Source organism: Lagopus muta, chromosome 2 (assembly GCF_023343835.1).
Source record: "Lagopus muta isolate bLagMut1 chromosome 2, bLagMut1 primary, whole genome shotgun sequence".
NCBI classification, from domain to species: domain Eukaryota; kingdom Metazoa; phylum Chordata; class Aves; order Galliformes; family Phasianidae; genus Lagopus; species Lagopus muta.
Genome location: NC_064434.1, coordinates 47,980,971 through 48,003,385, shown reverse-complemented (window position 1 = coordinate 48,003,385; position 22,415 = coordinate 47,980,971). Strand labels below are relative to the sequence as shown.

Genomic DNA, 22,415 nt, shown 5'->3' with positions numbered 1-22,415 from the left:
GAACACTGATGAGGGCCAAACAGTGCATGTGAGAATAGTGAGGAGTTGATTGGTGTGTTTCAGCAGAGGCAACAGTGATGTGAGGACAAGCCATGTTATGATTGACCATGCACAGCTATCATACCATGAAATGAAGAACATCTCAATCAGCTGATTTGCAAAAATCAGTGATTATGACCAGGGAACTGCATATGGAGCAGAATATTGGTTTTATTGCATTGGAAACTATGGCTATATGAAAACTATATGAAACTATATGAAAAATTGCAATATGGCAAAGTTTGTGAGAAGTGCGTCCCACGAATTCTCAGGAACAGGAACAGCAAGAATGCTATATGCAAGTTTTTCAGGACCTACTGCACCAATGCTCCGGGCTGAAAGTGACTGTTTCTTGGATCATATCATTTCAAGTAATGAGATTGCTGATAACATTACTAGTCCAAGTCCATGGAATGATGACAAGTGGATTCCTTACCAAAGAAAATGTTGAAGACACAGCCCTCAGTGGGAAAAGTGATATGTGGTGTCTTCTGGGACAGGAAAAATCCTTCCAGGTTTCCTGGAACCCAGACAAATGATGAATCCTGATCACTACATCACCACAGAGATTAAGCTGAAGGTTTGAACTTCCACAGTGAGGCCAGAGGAGAAGACAGACTTTCTCTTGGAACATGATAGTGCCAAGCCCCATACCAGTTTGAAGACTGTAAAACACTCTGCCAATCTTGACTGCACTGTCTTCCTACACCCATCACATAGTCCTCATTTGCTGCCTCCTTACTTCCATCCAATAGAAGATGAAGTGTACAGGCAATGTTTTTCCAGCAATTATGCTATCATAGCAGCTGTGAAAGAGTGGGTGATCGTTGCTGGTGCAGATTTTTAAGAGTGCGGCATGCAGACTTTTTCATTGCTGGTCAAAATGCATAGCTAATGGTGGTATCTATATTGAAAAACAGCTCCTCACTATTCTCACATGCACTGTTTGGTCCTCATGAGTGTTCAGCAAGCATTGGTGAATGTCAGTGAGTACAATTGTTTTGTAGCTGAGAATTTGCTCTATCAAATAGTGCTATTGTGATCTTTGCATCTGTTGCAGCTTCCCTGGAATCACGTAGGAGGTATTGCTATTGGAGCAACACAGGTAGAATATGTGAATATTATGCAAAAGCTGATCTCAGATTACTTGGATTCTCAAAGGTAAATATGTAACTGCTGAACTGAGGCTATGATCCTGGAGTTTAAGTGGATAAAGACTTGGGGTGAATTCCTTTTTTTGTCCATAAGGTTTTTATTCCGGAGATTCTACATTACTTCATCACAATTTTTTATTTTAATTAATTTCTTATGCAGTTAATCTTGATATTCCAATGCTGGATGTTGCAACTTTCCTTGCTGTGTTGTGTGCATTTTATTTGGTTTTAAATATTTCATTTAGTTCCAATCTTACAGATCAGGATATGTTTAATTTTGAAAATATGGATTTGTTTGAAAATTGATAAACTCTTGTGAGTAACTAAATTATCATATAAACAATGTTAGTGATATCAAGCTTATTCTCCTGATACCCAAAAAAACAAGTAAATTAGATTTTATTATAGAAATTATGGGCACTTATAACTAAGGAATAAAGTAAAAAGTGAACACTTATGTAGAAATGACTACCACTAATATTTAATTTTTACAATCTTGACCTAACTATAATAATTTTCAAAAGATGCTCAAGAATGTTTTATAAAGTATATGTGAAAAAACGTAGCCACCATTTTTTGTGTGTGTGTGTGTGTCGAAAATGCCTGCTCCTAAATTTTATAAGCAATAATTCCTAAATTTATAGGAGAAATCTGTATCATTTCTCTTACTCCCAAGAACATTTTTCAACAGAATAAGAAACGTTTTCCATAATAATTAAAAATATACATACTTCTGTGCTTATACACTCGTCTTATTATGTACCAAGCAGAATGCTATCCCCCCAAATTCATTGGCAAGATGCAGCGATTAAAAGTCATGTATGTCAGGGAATAGACCCAAGATAATTGTGTGGACCAGAAAATCCTGAACCAATGTCAGAGATTAATTATTCACATTCAAAGTAAAACCCTCCAAGCAATCAATCTTTCAATTTCCAATACCATTATAGTGAGAAATACAGCTTGCAAATGTCGTCAGTGTTGTTTTGCAGAATAACCCTGAGGGCAGGATCAGAGCTATACCAGCCATCTGTTTGAACTTTCCTATTGTGGAACATTTCTCTATCTGCTTCCAAATGACCCCATTGGCAATGATGGAGAAGGAAAACCTTGGTAGTCCTGCAGCATATGGTGCCATGCTTGCGCTGTAGATAAGACTTGCCACTCAATGTGGCCTTAAGTTATTGCGTCCAACCGTCCAGAGATGACCTCAAGAAGACAGAAATGTCTGCATTTCATTCATGTAATCCGTGAGAGTGGATGCCTTTTATAGGCTTCCTGAAGTCAGAATGAGTACATATGGAAGCCAGCATAGAAAGCAGTGAATTAAATCCTAGCTTAGCTTAACTCTATATTTGTGTTCCTATAATGAACAGGCATTTAATGTTAAATTGCTGAGAGCAGCAACTCTTAAACTGTGGGCTGATGCTGTAGCCATTTTTCCCTACTGATGATTTTTTTCCCTGAAGATGCATAACAGATGTGATAAACACCAGCTGGCAATAACTATGCTAAAACCAACAAACATCATCAGCCAGCCAGCCAGATTTTCCCAGGAAGGTCAGTGTTGTAAGTCTTATTCTCAATCACAATTGTTTAGTATTGTTTATCATAGACTAACATTCTGAATAATGTTTTTATCAGTCAGAATTATTTTTGTATTTTAGCCTACAAACTGCCTTTCCTCCAAGAAGAAAACAAGGGTATTATATGTCTGTACAAGCAAATCCTGCATATATAAGTAACATCAGGGCTGAACTGAGCAAGTCATACTAGTATAACAAAATTATCTTTACCAGTTACTACTGAAAGCACATGGAAAATTTCCTTTAACTTGTCCCCTTTTGGAGTGTTTTGTAACACATTAAACACCACTCAGCCTCACTCACAGCACTTGCAGTTATGTCCTTAGAGAAGCATTACAGAAGTTAGCATGATTATATGGGAAGACATGGCAAGCGGATTATACCACACTCCCACAAGCTCACCATGGCAAATGCCATGTGCTTAAAATGGTGGAGGTAACCATTGGATGGCTGGAAATATATGCAACCCTGGAAGAAGGTATGTTAATATACCAGAGGTTATTGTTCCTTTCAGTAGAAGTGCTTTCGTCATAACGAATATAAACACAAATGTACTAATTGAATTAACTGACATATATTGTTTTTTGACTCTGAACAGTCTCCAACTTATTTTCAGGGAAACATAAGAAAGTAAAAGATTGAACATCCAGATCAAGAATTTTAAATCAATCCGTTAGTTAATACTTCAATTTTTGTCATTTTTGCCATTTTATCCATAATAAAAATGATTAAAAACAACAACAAAATATTCTAACATCCTTGGATAACAGTATAATGGACAGCTAAATTTACATTCCAGTGAAGAAAGCAAAATCGGATCCTCTTCTGCAGTAGAAAAGTCAACATTATAAGAACTATACTAAATTTAACAAATATTGATAAAATTGTGCTTTCATGCGCAGAAATATGTATACAGAAGAGAAATTATATTGAAATAAATTGAACAGAGATGTTAAATGAAGCTTTGTTTACATTACTAAATTTATCTACGGTCTAAATCTAGAGAGTGATTTGAAACATTAAGATCAGTGTTTGGTCTACTGCGTTTCAGGGAGTGGAGAACAAATATGATTCATACAGGTTTAGCAAGAAGAATGGCTGTTCCCTTAAAGTCTTTGAAATTCCCGGTGTGGGCCCTGCTTAGCAGACTTCATCCAAAATGAAAGTTCTTTGGCCTCCTATTCTTCACTGCAAAGGCCAAAACTACCCTGAAGGGCCCAGGTTTACACAACTAGAGCTTTTTGTCTCCGTCCTCCTGCCCATTTGTTATTCCTCTTAAATTCTCTCAACTGAGCTGCCAGTTTTCCTAGTTTAGATTTTTGTGTGTGTGTGTCTGCTTGAGAAAACATGCATAATTTTTAAAAAAGAACAACATAAAATGATAAAAGCTACTAAAAAGAAATTTGAAGGGATAGCTAAAATTTTAAATCTTTGCAGTTCATGTGAAAGACTATAAAGACTTTTATATCCTATATTATATCGGGGCATGGAGCATCTATCTTATGAAAAAAGGCTGAGAGGCATGGGTTGTTTCCAGCCTGAAAAAGACTGAAAGGAGATCTCATCAATTCTTATAAATACCTAAGGGGCAAGGTGTCAAGAGGATGGGGCCAGGCTGTTTTCAGTGGTGCCTCTCTGGGCAGCCTGTTCGAGTCCTCTGTAACCTTCAAAGTAAAGAATTTTTTCCTCATGTTCATATGGAACTTCCTGTATTGCAGTTTGTGTCCATTGTTTATTTGCTTATTTGAAGTATTATTCATTACTATGTTTACAAACATAGAAAATAACTTGGGCTATTTATTGACCTTTGAAAATCGAAAAGTAAATTCACCCCTCTTTATACAATTTAATACAACTAAAAGAAGAGTCCCTTGTTACTTTCAGACTTTTAAAACATTGCTTTATATGATTTCTCACACAGATAACTCAGCATAATAGATTAACTTCAACGCTGGCAATGAGGTTTTTGTCATAAAGTAGGACATTGTGGATTTAGTCGGTTTATTTGAACTAGAAAAGTAGAAATATCAGCTAAGATTTCATGTTATTTTTTAGTGGTGAATTGTTATTTAATGAAAATAAATAAACATATAGACTCATATTGTGTCTACAACAAATGCATGGTTTAACATTCAGTAAGAAACAAATGTCTATTTTGTTTTTTAAAAGAGTCTCCATGTTTTAAGTGTTCAGTTATTAAATACTTGAATAATTCAACCACTAAATGAAAATGAGAATTGTGATAAAAAGCATTTATACTCATACATACTTGCAAAATAATTGAAAACTCACTGTTTAGAGTTATTGCTGGAAGTTTACAAATTAAACAGAATAAACTTGCAAATACTGCTAGGTCAAATTTCTTATTAATTGTCCTTTCTGTAAAAGCTGCTCTGACATCTTTGGAGTTGTCAAAAGACATTATTACAAAGCCAGCTTAGTCTTTCTAACACTTTATAAAGGAGAGAGGGGGTTTTGTGCCTTTGGCTTGAAACTTAGGCATGCAGTGATTGCACACATTTGTCTTAGTCAAAGCTGTGATGAGATAAACAAAGCATTTTGTACACATGGAAATTGTAATGCACATTAACGTAAGCACTTAAAACTTAAATGAAATTCTTTCCTAGACTTCAAGCTCTGGTAATATGGTAAATATTTCATTATTTTAGAAAAGAGACACACATACTGAAACATATGAGTATCGAACATAAAGATGGAGACAAACAGTTATGCAGGAAAATACAAAAAAAGTAGAGGTAGATTTTCATATAGGCAGAGTTGTTGATTTTTACAACAGAAGAAGCAAAACTACAAAGTCATGGTAAGTTTTCCTTGTATGCTTCCGTAGATGTATATATATGTACATAGCAGATATATAAAAGTGTAATCTTAAAAGCATAATTTTACTAACAGTATTTTTGATTCTTAAAAATCTTCCATATATGTATATATACACCAAGACACTCCTACACCGAGCCTACACTTTTAGAGAAAACGGATAGAAATAAACTGTCTGTCACTCACATAAGAGAGTGACAAGAGATGCTAAAGTTTTCACTTTACAGCTCTTATGGCAGCGATACACACCAAGAGAGCCCAGCTTCATTCAGTCTTTTTCCATACCCATCAGCAGACACAAAGCACTGTCTCCTCATTTGTCTCTGGATGGTTTCAGCCCAAACCCTGTGAGATCTCTGCATACCTTAATACACTGACAGACATGAAATCTCACCAAGGGAAAAAAGCACTAAGGTCCCTGCTATTTTGCTGTTGCTCTTGTCAACAGTAACCATGAAGAAAACAGGTTGTATGCTACAAGTGGAAATTAATTACTGGAAATGAGGTTGAGCAGTCGGCATCTGAGCGCTAAGGGCATAAAAGGTGGAAAGTAATGCTTGAAAACATTTCAAATACAAAAACTGCTACTAGAAGACAAGAAAAAAAAAGGCATAAGATATTTAATCGCATCCTGAATTTAAGAGCACCTAGACAAAATGTAATACTTGGAAACCCAGTACACAAGACAGACAAAAATAAACATACTTTACTGGTTCAAAACAATACTTGAAAGACACTTGAAAATGGTTCAAAACAACAATTTGGGGCCAATATGAATCACAGCAAATGTGTACACTTCTCAGGAGAAAATGAAAAGTAAAACAGTAAAGCTTATTGTCTCAGAAGAAATTGTGATAAATTCAAAACACCACATTACTTGAAAAATAATAATTTAAAATGTGCATATAAAATGAAAATGCTAATAATTCCTGTAACTTTTGAGATTTCTGAGGGCAGCAGTAATTTTAACTGGACATTCCTTAATAGCAGAGTCATTATTAGGTACAGCAAAGTACTCTTTTGCACAGGAGTTAAAGAAGCTTGCTTAAGGTCACACATTCAGCCAGACAAAACCATTAACCAAAACCAAGTCTTTGGAATCAGTCTGCTGCTTTAATTAGTAATTTTACCTTCCTACGTATGGAAAATCATTCTTAGTCACTGAATTATTTTTTAATTTGACAAAACTGAATTAACAGTCTGTGCTATTCATAGATGTCATCTATGGACACATATTTGATACAGATGCTCCTAATACTCTTTCTACCTCTTGAATTTCATCTGTATGAATCATTGCCTGGATAAGCACCATCTGTCCTTTGTTCTCTTTGCCAGAATGGGCCACTTCAGAATGAAAAAAATAAAAAAATAAATCAGCGTCAGAATTTTCTGAACAATGCAAATTTTGGGCTCAACACAGTGCAGCTACCTGGAGAATGAGATTAAATCACTTTTGAGACTCCTCAAAACAGTTGGGTTTACTAAGTCCTCCAATATACGAATCCTTTCCCAAATTTTGTACTTTTCCTGGCCCTTTTTCTGAATTTTTTTCCAGCGTGTTGGCATGTGGAAATTGCAGACACTGGACCTCAACGCAAGTATTTCAGTTGCACTCTCACAAATATCCTGTATGCAAAAGTAGAAGAACCTACTTGTACATTCTTTTTAGTGCCCCATCTGTGCATCAGAGAATCTCATTTGCTTCACAGCCTCTGTCTTGCACTGCCCATTCACATTGAATTGGTTATTTATCATACTACATAAGTACGAACCTCTATGACTGAGACACACTGTTTTGTAATCTGGACTTCCTCATATTCCTCACTACCCATAGAATCACAGAATGATATAATCACTTGTTTTGGAAGGGATCTCATAGACCATCCAGTTTCAACCCCTCTGCCATGCACAGGGTTACCACTCACTATATCAGGCACAAGATTAGAGTGCCCAGGGTCCCCATTCAACCTGGCCTCATTTTCCACTGGTTTCTGTCATTTTCACATTGTAGGTAATACTTTTTCCCTGCATCCATGTTGAGTAGGAGATTTAGTCATTTACCAGTTGATATTTGTATGCCTACAAAGAATCCATGCAAATAGGAGATTTTTAGAGCAGGGGAAAGGGGGTGAAAAAGAATAAAAATAAAGAAAAAAAAAAAAAGGAGAACAAGAAAAAAATGAAAAAAAGAGAAAAAGTATAGAGAATATCAAGGACTTTTAAAAGATCAGTGCAGAGGCTGCTAATCTAGAAATCCAACATGTCCAACCACATTAATGTATTTATGTTCTCCTAAGGCCAGAGCCTAGCAAAGAGACATTAAATTGTTAAACACGGTGGCTGTTCTCCTGAGGTTGGAAATGGAAGAAGAGAGCAGTCATCTCCGCATGAAAACTTATACTAAAATTGGCTGTGAATTTCTCCTGGCAGGGATGTTTGTTCTGCACTCATCCCATCAACTCAGTGGTCTGTATCTGCAGTTTACAGAGGCTGTGTCTGTAGGAAATGTGGCCGACCAACTCCTGTGCCTGCCTTCCCCTCTCACCTCGCTGGGTCACTCCGCCATCTGTGGGTGCCTGAAGTAATTGTGCAGCCATTGTACCTACTCAACTCGTTTCAATTTTAAGATGTTACTCCTTCCAACCAACTACTACAACTACTGGAGACGGATACTCAAGGTCAGGCTGGACGGGGTTCTAAGCAATCTGATCTAGCTTTAGGTGTTCGTTGCAGGAGGGATGGGCTAGATGGACTTTAAAGGCCCCTTCCAACTCAAACAGTTCTATTGCTGTGCTGTGAGAAAATGGCACTTCTTCCCTCACGCATATCCAGGGGGCAACAAGAGAGCACCAAGCGTCTCCTCATACAGCAGCACCGTAAGAGAGCCAGGAGCCGTCCCAGCGCGGATGAGCTCTGCCCTAAGCCCCATATGACCCCCCAGTGAGTTTTCAGGCAGTGAGAAGCTTCTGGCACCCCGAGACCTGCCACAACGGGGTATATACACCCAGACCCGTACACGCCTTCGACGCCCGACAGAGCCCCTTTGCAGCAGAGCCTGAAAGCGGAGCATCGCCCAACGGCCGACTGCCGCGGGCAGCAGCAGAGGGCGCGGATGGGGGGCGGACGCCCCCTTCGCTGGGAGGCGCGCGCGGCGCCGGCGGCTCCGAGGCGGACACGCAGCGGGCGGGGCTGCCGAGTGACGCGACCTGCGCGGCGTAAACAGCGCGGCGGCGACAGCTCGGGAACGGCCGGCGGCCCCCTCGCTCGTCCCCCGGCCGGGCGGGTTGCCCCGGGGCCGGCCGGCCTCCCCGCCTGGTGCCGGGTGGGAGGGACGGAGGAGCCGCTGGAGAGAGGCCGGTGCCGCTTCGCGCAGCGGCCCCCCGCGGGGTCGATGCCGCAGCCCCCCGCCCGCTGAGGGGCCGCGCGCGGAGGCTGCGGACAGCGGCCGGGGAGCTCTCGGACGGCGGTTGGCGGCCTCGGCGCGGCTTCCCAGCGGCGGCGGCGCCGGCGGATGCCGAGCGGCGGCGGGGGCCGGCGGTGAAGATGGCGACCCCGGGGATGAGCTGGCAGCAGCAGCACGGCTACGGCGGCGGATCCGCGCCCGGAGCGGGGAAATTCGGCTCCGGCTCTGCCCCGCCGGGACTGGGAGCCGAGCACAGCCCGGACCTGCACTTCAAAATGAGCAAGAAGATCGCCCAGCTCACCAAGGTGAGACAGTCCTCGCTTCTGGGCTCCTCTGCTGCCTCGGGTGTTTTTGCCTTCTTATTTTTCTTTCCGCTTCTCCTCGTTTGTTCATTTCACATGTGAAGGGGTGAGGCGCTGCCCCTCTCCTCGTCTTGCCACCTCGGCTTAGCCTCGCTGAGGAGAGGTCATCTCCTGAGCTTGGTTCTTCCAGCGGAACGATGCCCGCTCCTCGGCGGCGTGATGCGGCTGGGCTCGCACCCGAGAGGCCGGGCCTGGCACAGCACGGCTGCCCTGCCCTGCCCTGCCCTGCCCTGCCCTGCCCTGCCCTGCCCGCTGCCTCTGGCCCGGCGCAGTTTCCCTTAGGGCATCTCCAGTATAGGAAATACAATGTATCTTTGTTAAAGTCCGTAGTCAAACTGGAACATGTTTTAAAGGAGTAATACTAAGGCTGGCAGGCCTCACAATTCAGACCTGATTGTAGCTAAGATTTATTCAGAATAACTTAAAGATGAAAGAAAGAAAGGTGGTGTAATCTCCCTTGTATAATGCTTAAGACAAGAAGTGAATACCATTATTTAGGAAGCGAAGGGCAGATTACATTTCTTAATGAGAATACACAAGGATCAACTGTCAATAATTACACATTTAAAACATCTACAGGTATCTTTAAAAGCACTATGGGGGAATGCTAGCATTCTTCAAGTGTAGGCTAAGATGGATGAAGGTGACATTTCATTGGAACCACAAACAGAGACAATGAAGAATGCTGGCAGTCACCCAGTGGAGACATAGTTCAAATTTATGCACAGCTGAGGTGATCAGTGAAATAGTGTTTACTGTGGAGTACCATGCACCTTACATTATTGGAAAACTGATGACTGAGGGATATTTTGGCTGGGCTGTAAGTTCAGATGTCTTAATATATTAATTTCAGTCAAATTAAAATTTTAATATTTTAAGAAGAAAACAAGAATTTAAATCAATTTAAAATTCACTGTGGTTTGTTTGAGTTATGAATCAGAATGTTAAAGATATTGCTACAGACTTGTGCTTCTTGAAAGGTGCAACAAGCACCTGGGGAGCGTAAATGTATTTTAGATTTACCTTAAGGCCAGTTACATATGCGAATTCTTTCATATAGAATAACAGATAGATAATAGTTAGAATAGATAACAGTTTTTACTTCTATGTGCCCTTTGATATCTTTCCCTTTCTTTTTCTAGGAATTACCCATCAGTTTTTAGGTGATTTCAGAAACAGAGTTCCATTTGTGTTGTGTTACTGTGTGTGTATACCCATGAGGTCCGCATCACTAGACATGTGTGCTGTGTTTTGTGAGTTAGTGTATGTCAGATGGCTTGAGACAAGTATGAGTTAAATGGGGATATAAATGCATAGTGCTGGAATACTTGAACTTCTGTATTGGAAAGGTAGAAGTAAGTACTGTGCCTCATTCATAAGGTCTTTTATGATCTGGAATAGAGTTCTTTTAACATTCTAAAGATTTTGTGCATGCTGAAGGTTTCAGAATGCTGCAAATAGAAGCTACTACAAGTGGCCTTCTGGTTATGTATTTCAATAAGTGTAAATTAGCTGTGATTGTACAAAGATCTTACTGGTGGATTAGGCTTTTGTGGGATTGGACTCTCATATTTGTTTACTTGCAGAGTCCAGTGAGACTTTCTGTGTCTGTGTTCTGTTTTAAAGGTTTAGGGGGAAAACTTGTGACTTTTGCTGATCCTCACAAACCAAAGGTCTGGGCTAGAGAACCATCTTTTTGAGATTAAAATAGCGTGCAAAATGTAAATACTCTTCTTGTACCTAATGCAACAGCAAAATAAATAATTTTAAAGATTACTTTTAAAAGTATTCTAAAAAATTAATTTCACTGAGATAGAGGTGCAGATCCTGACAGTTTTCCAGTTAGAAGGTCCTGGCCTAGTGTTTCTGCTTGTTACTTGACCTTTCAGAGAGGGAAGCTTAGAAGAGAGAGAGAAAAAGCTTTAGGATTATATTTTACCCTGAAGGAGTTTCCACCTGCTCCGGGATGTGAAGCCTATGAAGGGAATCTAGCTGCAGGGGAAAACAATAAACATGATACTTAATTTCTATAAACAAGAGTTAACTGTCAAAAGAGTTAACTTTACTTTGCAGAAGATTTGTGGAAATAAGCTATCCAAATTGAATGATGTGAAAAAAGATGTAAGAGTGCTTCTGTGAAGGTCCTTTGGCCAAATTCTGCAGGTCTGGCTCTGTCAGATGCTTACCCACTTGTATGTATAGAATTACTTTTGAGTACTCTAGGAACTTATTAAGACATATGCCATTATATGTACATCAAATTGTGTAATATCTTTATATAAAATCTTGTGCCTTCCAGCTGTTCCTCCCCTCTCATCCCCTCCCTTTTTTTGATCTTCATACTTTTCTCTGAAACTGTCTTGAAGATCTATCAAGTCCCGGTGGATTCAGAACTGGAGTCAGGTATTTTATCTGAACAAAACAAAATCTCCAGCACAGTGCAGTGAAACGAAATATAAATACATAGGGGGCATAGTTAACTGGGCAGCTTGTATCTTCTGAGAAAAGAAATGTGACTCTGTACTTTTTCCAATCTATGTATATCTTCTATGAGCTGTCAGTAGTAGCAGAAGAAAATGCTTTCCCCATAGGAAATGGAGGTCGTTCATGAAGTGAATGTAAAATTACAAAGTTAGAATTCTTGTGTTATATTTTCACATTACTTAAAGAGAATTTAATGTTTTGGTTGAAACCATCTGAGAATACCAAGAAGGAAGTGTTTTTAATGCTTAGTTTTACTCAGTAACTCAGAGTGAGGCAAAACAAAATGCAATTCTATTTCACTGGGCATGCTTCTGAAATGCTTAACTGCATTTTTACTCTTGAAAAAAATATAGCTTGATGTAACTTTAATATGTTTAACTCACAGGAGAAGGTAAAACAAGTCAGTAGCTAGAAATTCAGCTTTAAAAAAAATAACATGATGCTCATGTCATGTTTAAAAACTGTGGAAATTGTAACTGAAGCAATTTTAGGACTTCTTCTTCAGGATAAGCTCCTTACTTTAGACATTTTGAAAGATCTGTGTACCAGTACGGGGATAAAGTAGCATCTGACACCAAAGATTAAAGCCAAAAAGAAATAAGCTGTGATTATGAGATTGCAAATGTGTTTGTACTACTATGTGCTCAAGTACTAATGCGATGTTGAATTATGCTCGCTGCAGATGAAAATATGCATATGTATTTTTAATTACTTTGCATAAGACAACTGGAATAGGAACCAAAAAATTAAGTTGCTGCTTTGATCCTGTCAGTATGGGACAGTAGAGTTCATTTTCACCATTAGTTAGAGTGTACAAGTTCAATGGTCTTGCTGGCTTGTTTTGGTGCTTCTTTTTTTTTTCTTTTTTCTTTTTTCTCTCCCCACAGCTCTTATGCTGTAGTTTTTAGCTTAAGCGCCTGTAATTGATAAATTCACATCTTAAATTTGTGTACAAAATCTGTTCTGCAAGCTTTGTGATGTCAACATAAATTATGGACGTTAATGAAGTACTTTAGGTGATCCACTCTGGCATTATGTGGTGAGAATCTTGAATGTTGAGTTGGTTGTGGAAATTTCCTAGATCCTAGTTGCAGAAATTTTAGATGAATTGAAGGAAGAGTCTGTAAGTGCCATACAGGTGCGCTACAGTGATAGTTCCTATTAGGCTGGTCAAGTTCATAACAAGAAAAAGAAATCAGCAAAATTGGTGTTTGCCCTTGCTACATGCCTAGAGCAGAATAGTTAAATTTTGGGATGATTCCAAAAAAGATAAAATAGTAAACAAAATATATTCTGGGACTCTTCAGACTAGTTCTGCCATCAGCTTCTTGTATAAATTTACAGAATAGTTTTCTTCTTTGTCATCCTATTTTAAAGAGATATTCTTAGCAAATATATTTTAATACTTAGCATTTTTCTTGGTCATGTGGGAGTATATAGGTTACTCCAAATGTCTTCTATTTGTTTCCATGGAAGCTGTAACAGATGCAAAGAACGCAGCAACACTATTTGACAGAGCAAATTCTCAGCTACAAAACACGTTTTTTCAACACAGACATCACCATTAGCTATGCATTTTGACCAGCAATGAAAAAGAGTCTGCGTGCTGTGCTTGCAGAAATCTGCACCAGCAGTGGTGACCCACTCTTTCACAGCTGCGATGATAGCACAACTGTTGGGAAAATACTGCCTATGCACTCCATCCTTCATTGGCCCAGATGGAAGTCAGGAGACTATATAGTGGGCATAGGAAGACAGTACAGTCAAATTGGTGGAGTTTTACAGTCTTCAAACTGGTATGGGGCTTGGCCCTATCATGTTCCAAGAGAAAGTCTGTCTTCTCCTCTGGCCTTAGTGGAAGTTCAAGCCTTCAGCTTAGTCTCTGTGGTGATGTAGCGATCAGGATTCATCATCTGTCTCGTTTCCAGGAAATCTGAAAGGATTGTTCCTATCTCAAAAGACATTGCATATCGCTTTTCCCACTGGGGGCTGCATCTTCAACTTATTCTTCAATTAGGAATTCATATATCATACCATGAACTGCTGTTTTGAATTGAATTCATAATGGTGTCACCAATCTCATCACTGGTAATGATGTGATCCAGGAAACAGTCATCTTCAGCCTTGTACTTTTTCAGTAGGTCCTGAAAAACATGCATATGGGCATTCTTGCTGTACGTGTGTGGGAATCTGTGGGACCTACTTGCTACAAACTTTATGATAGGCAAAATTGGAATATCACAGTTTTCAATGCATCGCAGCAGTTATTTGGCTCCCTACGCTGTTTTTTCTCTGACTGTAATCCACTGATTGAGGCACTCTTCAATTTGTGGTATGATAGCTGTGTGTGATCATTCGGAACATGGCTTGTCTTTCATGTCACTGTTGTCACTGCTGATGCACCAGCCACTACCTCCACTGTTGTGCTTCCATAAATGTACAACAAGCACTGACAAATGTCAGTGGGTGCAGTTGTTTAAACATGTAAGAATTCAGTGACACACCTTTCCTTTATACTCGTTTCCATTATAAGACACTTTTGTCGGATTGCCCATCTGTCACACAGCAACAAAATGTAATGGAATATTGGTTGGAAGGTTCAACCTCTGCTGCCATACCATCAACATCCACCTCTGACACTGTGGGCCAGTGTAACAAAATAGGAGGCATTACTTTCAGAGCAGCCCTCGTATATCTGTTTCAAAGAATAAATGACAAATTTGGTAGTCTTTAATTCACATTTGTGCTTCTTACTGTGCGAACCTTTTGGCCTGAAAGGTTAGAGATCTCTCTCCCTCAGCTAACGCAGAGCGCAGTGCTACGGCAGTAGCTATAGGATTTAGCTTATTAATGAGAATACTTAAAATGTTGTATTTCTAGAGAAACTTTGTCAGTTTTTATTTGAAATTATTCAACCTCAATAAACAAAGTAGGTAAATCTCTCACATAAGCTTCATTATAGATAGGGTTACATGGGAATTTAAGAGAAAAGCCCTTAAAAATAGAAAAGTAATGAGAATCTAAAAGAGCCTCTAAAAATGTTTTGACATTAGCTGTCATCATATGGTAGCTGATGCCAATAACAGTTTTCAAAAAATTCATTTTTCATTTTTTTTAAGCAACCTTATGTCATCTCTCCAATGTTTGTTAACACTGGCAGTAGGCCAGTGTTTGCTTATAGCTCCAGCACTGCATGAAAAAGACTGACATTTCAAAAAGGGTGTGATTTGACTACAGATTTGAATTTCAAAATTTTTGTGTATGTTTCCAGCTAGTAATGTAGGAAGAGATGTTATGTTGTTTTAATTGCAACAGAGGTGATATTTCTGAAGCAGATATCTTAAGATTTTTCTTTTTAAATCCTGGTAATACACTTTCTCCACCTCCCCTCTCTAACTCTTCACACTGTTTTCTGACTATGTCCTTACTGTCTACCATAGTTGTGGTCTTAGCAAAGGTTATTCACAGAGGAGAAACTTTTCTGTAGCTATGATGGTTTAAGGACACAGATCGAACTGTGTAAGAATTCTTCTTCAGACTTAAAAGCAGAAGTTGTTAGCTTTAGCATCGTGCTTACTTGTTTCCTCTCCTCCTCTCCTCCTCTCCTCCTCTCCTCCTCTCCTCCTCTCCTCCTCTCCTCCTCTCCTCCTCTCCTCCTCTCCTCCTCTCCTCCTCTCCTCCTCTCCTCCTCTCCTCCTCTCCTCCTCTCCTCCTCTCCTCCTCTCCTCCTCTCCTCCTCTTTTTTTTTTCTTTTTTTTTTTTCTTTTTAATGGGGAGGGGAAACTTGGTAATCTCTAAGTCTCTTGTGAAGAACCAACATGGAAAACTTCACTCTCTTGGAGTTGATAACGAGGAGGCAAGGGGAGGTTTATTACCTTAATTGCTAGATTTGATTTGTTTATTTATTTATTTTTGTAGACTTATTTATCAGTAAACCTCTACGTAGTGCTATGAAATCAGATGTGTATGTTTCTTGGCTTGTACAAGGCTGGCAGTGGTAAGCAAGACTTGTGTAGTCTTGTATGACATCATCAGTGTCATACCAGTAACCAAAGGCGCTACGTTCTGGAAATAATCAGAAGAAAGAAAGGTAGTCTGAAGCAATTAACCATGTTACCCTATTTAATGCTTTATCTGGTTTTGTTTGTTTCTTTCTTTACATTGGCTTTTTAAACTGTGTGTAGAAGCTTGTACATAACAGCCTTTTCCCTAGGCTGTCACTTGGTTCGGTTCCAAATGGCAACCTTTGCAAACAGCCACTGGTAAAAAGTTCATGAAGTCCTTTTTGTTCAAGATGTCCTTGCTAAATGGGACACAAACTTTTTTAGCTAATATAAAAAGTATGAGGTGATGGCTATATTTAAATAAATAAATAAACGTATTTTTATTTTACTTTTTATTAAGATGAAAGAAATTATTTCAGCCAGTTTCCTTTTAACTAGGTCAGATTTCCAGAAATCTGAACTATAATGTGTTTAGAAAACAGGTGTGCTGTAATCCAGAGATTATTAATTGAATGATGATTTTGCTCATGATGCGAATGAAAGCTGTAACTTTTAGCAAAGGGTATGTCTGAGACTGCCTTCTCAGATCTAATATTTTCCGGAATGAAAGCAAGTATGTTTGGATAGCTTGTACTGAAATGTACTGCAGTAATTTCTAATGACTGTCTTTGTCATTTTAAAATTTGAGAAATGAAGATGGTGATAAATTGTTCTAGTAATAACGAATAGATGAAAGAACTCTTAGAGCTGATCTGGAAACAACCACTGTGTCCATTATCTCTATTCCTTGGATTCTTATCTTGCATTTAGTTTCATGCTCTGCTTCATATTTGTTGTGTGTATCTGTACAGAATGGTGTAGATCATTCATAATTTGATGTATTGGGTATGTTCTGCTTCACCTGTGGATATCTACAGTGTAACACTGTACTGTATTCATGTTCAGGCAGACCTTGCCGTTTTCTGTATTCTTCCATATTCTGCATAAGCACAGAGCCTAAAACAAAAGTAATTTCCATTGGTTTGTATTGTTTACAATTTCTTCTAGATTATCAAGTCGTAGCCGCTACAGTCCAAACTTCAGATTATTCTTTATAGATACATGCTTAATAAAATAAATCTTTTTCTTTAATGTCAATTATTTTATACGTAAGTACCCATATGCACACATCCACGTGTGTTTGTGTGTGTGTGCATTTCTAATGGGCCTACGTTCACTAGTCATGTGAGAAAGTTAATTTTCTGCTTTCAGAAAACTTAGCTTGGCAAACTTGGAGGCAGTAATAACATGTCCTCTTACTGGACAATATAAAAAAAAGTGAAATGCTGGTCAGAGATGTGCCCACATCAAATTTTGGTGAGCATGCCTCGTTATTGGAGTCTTGACTAACATACTGTGTTGGGCTCTGGATTTGCTAATAATTCTTCAGCCTCTGCTGTTCTCGGGCATGGAAAAGGAATTCTTACAGGCTGAGCTCCCGCGGAGGCGCCGCTGCCCATCCTGCTGCTGTCCGCTGACTGAACGCGGGGCTCGGCAAAAGGCCGCTGACTGCTGCTGTCCGTGGTGCTGAGCGCAGGGCTGTCTCGTTATTTTAACTTTACTGCCAGTGATGTCAGGGGCAAATCATTTCTATCTGCTGTTATGCAAATCACTAGATTACCCTTTTATCTCCATAGAGACTCAACTTATAAAACTACAGTTGTCCAAGGCTTCTACGTAGTCTATGTCGTGAGCTACTACATTCATTACACTGAATGCTGTGAAAATAAGTACAATGAATTATTTACCTCAATGTAGGTACCTTGTCTGGCGTTGGCTTCTGCAAAAGAATGATGGAAAGATGGAAAAGTGAAACTGAGAAATAGCACTGATATTATCCCATGTATTCTCTTGATTAGCGAATTAAGTTATGTTAGAAAATATTGAAGTGAAAAGCAGTATTTTATTCATACTATCAAAATTCTAGATGATGCATTCAAGTTTGAGTTCCTGAAGCTATTTTAGAAAATATTCTACAAAAAACTTGATGATTTATTTCAGGACTTATCATCTAAGTCTTCTGAAAGAATTACGTTCCTACCTTATAAGAACTTAGAAGGTCAAAAACAAAGGCGTCTTGTCAAATTTATTAAAAGAAAATTTGCTGTTTCTGAAAGTTATATAAAGTCTGTTAGATTCAAAATTCTTCATAGCTATCAAAAGAAATGAGAAAATTGCATCTTGAGATATTATATAGTGCTTTAAAAACAGTTATTTTTATGATTAATCAAAAAAGGTGTTTACCTTTTTTGTTTTTTGGAAGCTTTGCACTTAATATTCTGCTATGTGTTTTTGTTTGTTTTGCCAACAGCAAACTAACGTTATCATGTTAAGTCAGTTGCTCAGCTCAGAGAACTTGTCTATGCCTTGCTTCAGATTCCAAATACTCACAAACAAATGTAGTACAGACATATTAGCTTAAATTTCTCTGAGGCTTTCTGTACCTGAAAATTCTGTTAAATTATCACAGAATCACAGAATTGTAGGGGTTGGAAGGGACCTCCAGAGATCATCGAGTCCAACCCCCCTGCCAAAGCAGGTTCCCTACAGCAGGTAGCACAGGTAGGCATCCAGGCAGGTCTTGAACATCTCCAGAGAAGGAGACTCCACCACCTCCCTGGGCAGCCTGTTCCAGTGCTCCGTCACCCTCACTGTAAAGAAGTTCTTGCGCATGTTTGTGCTGAACTTCCTATGCTGCAGTTTCCAGCCGTTTCCCCTTGTCCTGTCTCCACTCACCACTGAAAAGAGTCCGGCCTCGCCATTCTGCCTCCCACACCTTAGATATTTATAGACCTGGATCAGGTCCCCTCTCAGTCTCCTTTTCTCAAGGCTGAACAGACCCAGTTCACTCAGCCTTTCCTCATAGGGGAGATGCTCCAGGCCCTTCACCATCTTTGTGGCCTTCCGCTGGACTCTTTCCAAGAGATCCCTGTCTTTTTTGTACTGGGGAGCCCAGAACTGGACGCAGTACTCCAGATGAGGTCTTACCAGGGCAGAGTACAGGGGGAGGATCACCTCCTTTGACCTGCTGGCCACGCTCTTTTTAATGCACCCCAGTAAGCCATTGGCCTTTTTGGCCACAAGGGCACACTGCTGGCTCATGGCCAACCTGTCGTCCACCAGGACACCCAGGTCCCTTTCCGCAGAGCTCCCCTCCAGCAGGTCATCCCCCAACCTGTACTGGTGCATGCAATTATTCCTCCCCAGATGCAAGACTCTACACTTGCTTTTGTTAAACCTCATCCGGTTTTTTTCTGCCCAGCTCTCCAGCCTATCCAGGTCTCGCTGAATGGCAACACAGCCTTCAGGCGTGTCAGCCAATCCTCCCAACTTCGTATCATCGGCAAACTTGCTGAGAGTGGCCATTATCCCCTCATCAAGGTCATTGATGAAGATGTCGAACAAGACCGGACCCAGCACAGACCCCTGAGGAACACCGCTAGTTACAGGCCTCCAACCGGACTCTGTACCACCAACCACGACCCTCTGTGCTCTGCCAGTCAGCCAGTTCTCAACCCACCTCACTGTCCACTCATCTATCCCACACTTCCTCAACTTTGTTATAAGGACGTCATGGGGGACAGTATCAAATGCCTTGCTGAAATCAAGGTAGACTACATCCACTGCTCTCCCCCTATTCACCCAGCCAGAGACAACATCATAGAAGGCTACCAGGTTGGTCAAGCACGACCTCCCCCTTGTGAACCCGTGCTGACTACTCCTGATAACCTCCTCTTCTTCCAGTTGTCTGGAGATGACATCCAGTACAAGCTGTTCCATCACCTTTCCAGGGACAGAGGTGAGGCTGACTGGCCTATAATTGCCTGGGTCTTCCTTCTTGCCTTTTTTGAAGACCGGGGTGACGTTGGCTATCTTCCAGTCTTCAGGCACCTTCCCCGTCTTCCAAGACTTCTCAGAGATGACCGAAAGCGGTTCAGCAATCACCTCTGCCAGCTCCTTCAGCACCCGTGGATGAATCCCATCAGGTCCCATGGATTTCTGAACATTGATGTTGCCTAGGCGCTCCCGGACCACCTCTTCCCTGACAGAAGGGGGGTCTTCCATTCCCCAGATCCTCTCACTAATCTCCAGGGTCTCAGATTCCCGAAGGGGAGCTTTTTCACTGAAGACAGAAGCAAAGAAGGCATTCAGTATCTCCGCCTTCTCAGCATCCCCCGTTACCAGAACACCCCCGTCACTTAGCAAGGGAGCCACATTCTCCCTAGTCTTCCTTTTACTGTTAATGTACTTGAAAAAACCTTTTTTATTATCCTTTATCCCCTTTGCCAGATTTAATTCCAGGCGGGCTTTAGCCTTCCTTGTCGCATCCCTGCAGACCCTGACTACATTCCTGTATTCTTCCCAAGTAGTCAGACCCTTTTTCCACATTTCATGGGCCTTCTTCTTTCCTTTGAGTTTGTAAAATTTATTTTGTAAATTATGCAAATATTAAAGAAAAAAAATATAAGAAAATGCAGCTCAGTGACTAAAGCATAACTTGGAGTAGTCCTTTGGCTTGTTTTTCTTGCAGTGAGGACTAATCATACAGCAGATGTGTCAACCATATTCTAGTTAGATGATTAGAAGTTAAATGTGTTTCTTTCTCACTGGGAGGCAGATTGCAGAATTTGTACATCTGTCACTAAATCTTTTTTGCTGTTGTTGGTGCTGCAGTATGTTTCTCAAGATTTAACTATCTTAGCAAATTGCCTAGAGCTAATTGTGATTTGTGTTGGTTGTGCCTGACATAACTTGATTGTTAGAGGTTAATATTCCAGAACCGAAAAGGGGCTTTAATTGGATGATGTTGGCAATTACTCTGTGCCTTGCCCAGCCCAAGGACATTGGGTTGTAGTGACAAATATATGTTTAACTACTCTAAAGAAATAGTTGATTCTTACCTGTGTGTAGAATGAACACCTAAATTAATCTTGTTCATTAGAGGATTGTGTAAGATAACTTTTGCAAATCTGTCCTTTTGTCACAGTCTGTCCTTTTTGATCAACTCCTATGTGTTCTTAGCTGTAAAAATAAGCATGCTTGAAGTCATCTGATTAGTTTGACTCTCTAATTCATGTATCTAATTTTTTGCATAACAAATTGGGGATGCATGCATAACTGGTCTTGTATTCCTGTGTTTGCCTTCCTTAAATGGTGGGTTACCTGCTGAGAGTCCCAGGAGAATGTAGCTGATGTTGAAGCAGATGAATTTCCTGGTAGTTACACCTTTATGTAATGTATATCTTCCTTATGCTTCTTTTCTAAAGAAAACTATATTTCTTTCAAACGAAAGCTATGTAGTACAGTAGACTGCATAGCTTATTTTTGGCTTAATTTTCTCTATTCTGGAAAAGAGAAGGAGTTGTATTTATTATTTATATTTCACTTGTCGATGTCTTGTATAGATTGTGGGGGTGGGATATTGATTAGAGAGTTCGGCTTGTTTTATGTCTATGTGGAATACAATGTAGTATTAACAGATGTGAATTTTCTTTCCAGTGCATCTTAAAGCAGCTTGTATTGCTTTTTTTTATGTTGAGAAAGGATTGAAAGAATATGTAATTCTTTGCACTGCCTTAAACTCGGGTTTCTTTAGCTTGTGTTGGTCCTTGTGTTTTCTGATGTGTTTTGTTTGTTACTGGAGTAGAAAGTAAGTTAAGTTCTTAGTAAGTGCAAGGGAATTTGTGATTATTTAATACTTAGGTAACCACTACATTATTCCTTTCTGCTTCTTTTTGTAGTGTTTATCTTCAAGGATGTTTTCTTTTGTTATTATATGCTACTGTCACCAAAGTTTCATTTTAATTACACTGCATTTAGTTTGTTGGAATCTTTTCATAGTGTCCTAGTGTGTTTTGTATCCTTACGCTGTGATCGAAGACTGCCTAAAATATAAGAGGTGTATTAGGAACTTGTTGAAAATCCAGTGGGCAAATTAATAAGTGCAAATACTTAAATTTCTGTCAGAAAAAGAAAACACATATGAAATGCACTTAGCTCTGTTGGTATGTATATTGGGTTTATATTACAAGGCTGCAGGAGTGGCCTCTTGCTAGAGCCCAGTACATGGGTATATTTTGAAGGCTGGAGAGGAATGCCATGTTCTTGCTCTGTTTGGATTTAGGCACAGTCAGAGTGGTGTAGTTTGACTAGCTTTTTTGGAGAGATGCTTTTGGAGGGAGATGCTACAGCTGCAGACTCTATATGTCACTCGCTTCCCTGTTTGTCGTATTGTGTACTTAATGTGCTGGCCCAGCATTTATGAAGGCTTGCAGTAGACCAGATGGTTAAAGAACAAATGCTCTTTCTTCCATTATTTCAGTGGTGTCCAAGCAATCCTAGCCTGAAGTTCTGGGCTTAAGGGGTCTTGTTACGTTGCCAGCGACACAAAGGACTGAACTGACAAAGCATCTATATTTACTGTATTTTCCCTAGGGAACAAAAACTCTTTGTAGTTAGAAGAATTTTATTTATTTAAGAAAAGTAAAAATAGAGGTGATATGGAC

At 39.8% G+C, this 22,415-nt stretch overlaps 1 protein-coding gene across 5 annotated transcripts in view; it reads left to right on the top strand.

The window, feature by feature from the left end:
* The first annotated feature begins 9,064 nt into the window (after window positions 1–9,064).
* FAM184A (family with sequence similarity 184 member A) overlaps window positions 9,065–22,415 on the top strand; it is a 59,508-nt gene continuing 46,157 nt past the window's right edge. For all 5 annotated transcript variants that reach the window (XM_048936522.1, XM_048936520.1, XM_048936521.1 and 2 more), the window contains exon 1: window positions 9,065–9,325. In XM_048936522.1, the coding sequence (XP_048792479.1) occupies window positions 9,161–9,325 (165 nt within the window). In that variant the 5' untranslated portion in view covers window positions 9,065–9,160. The remainder of the gene's footprint in view (window positions 9,326–22,415) is intronic.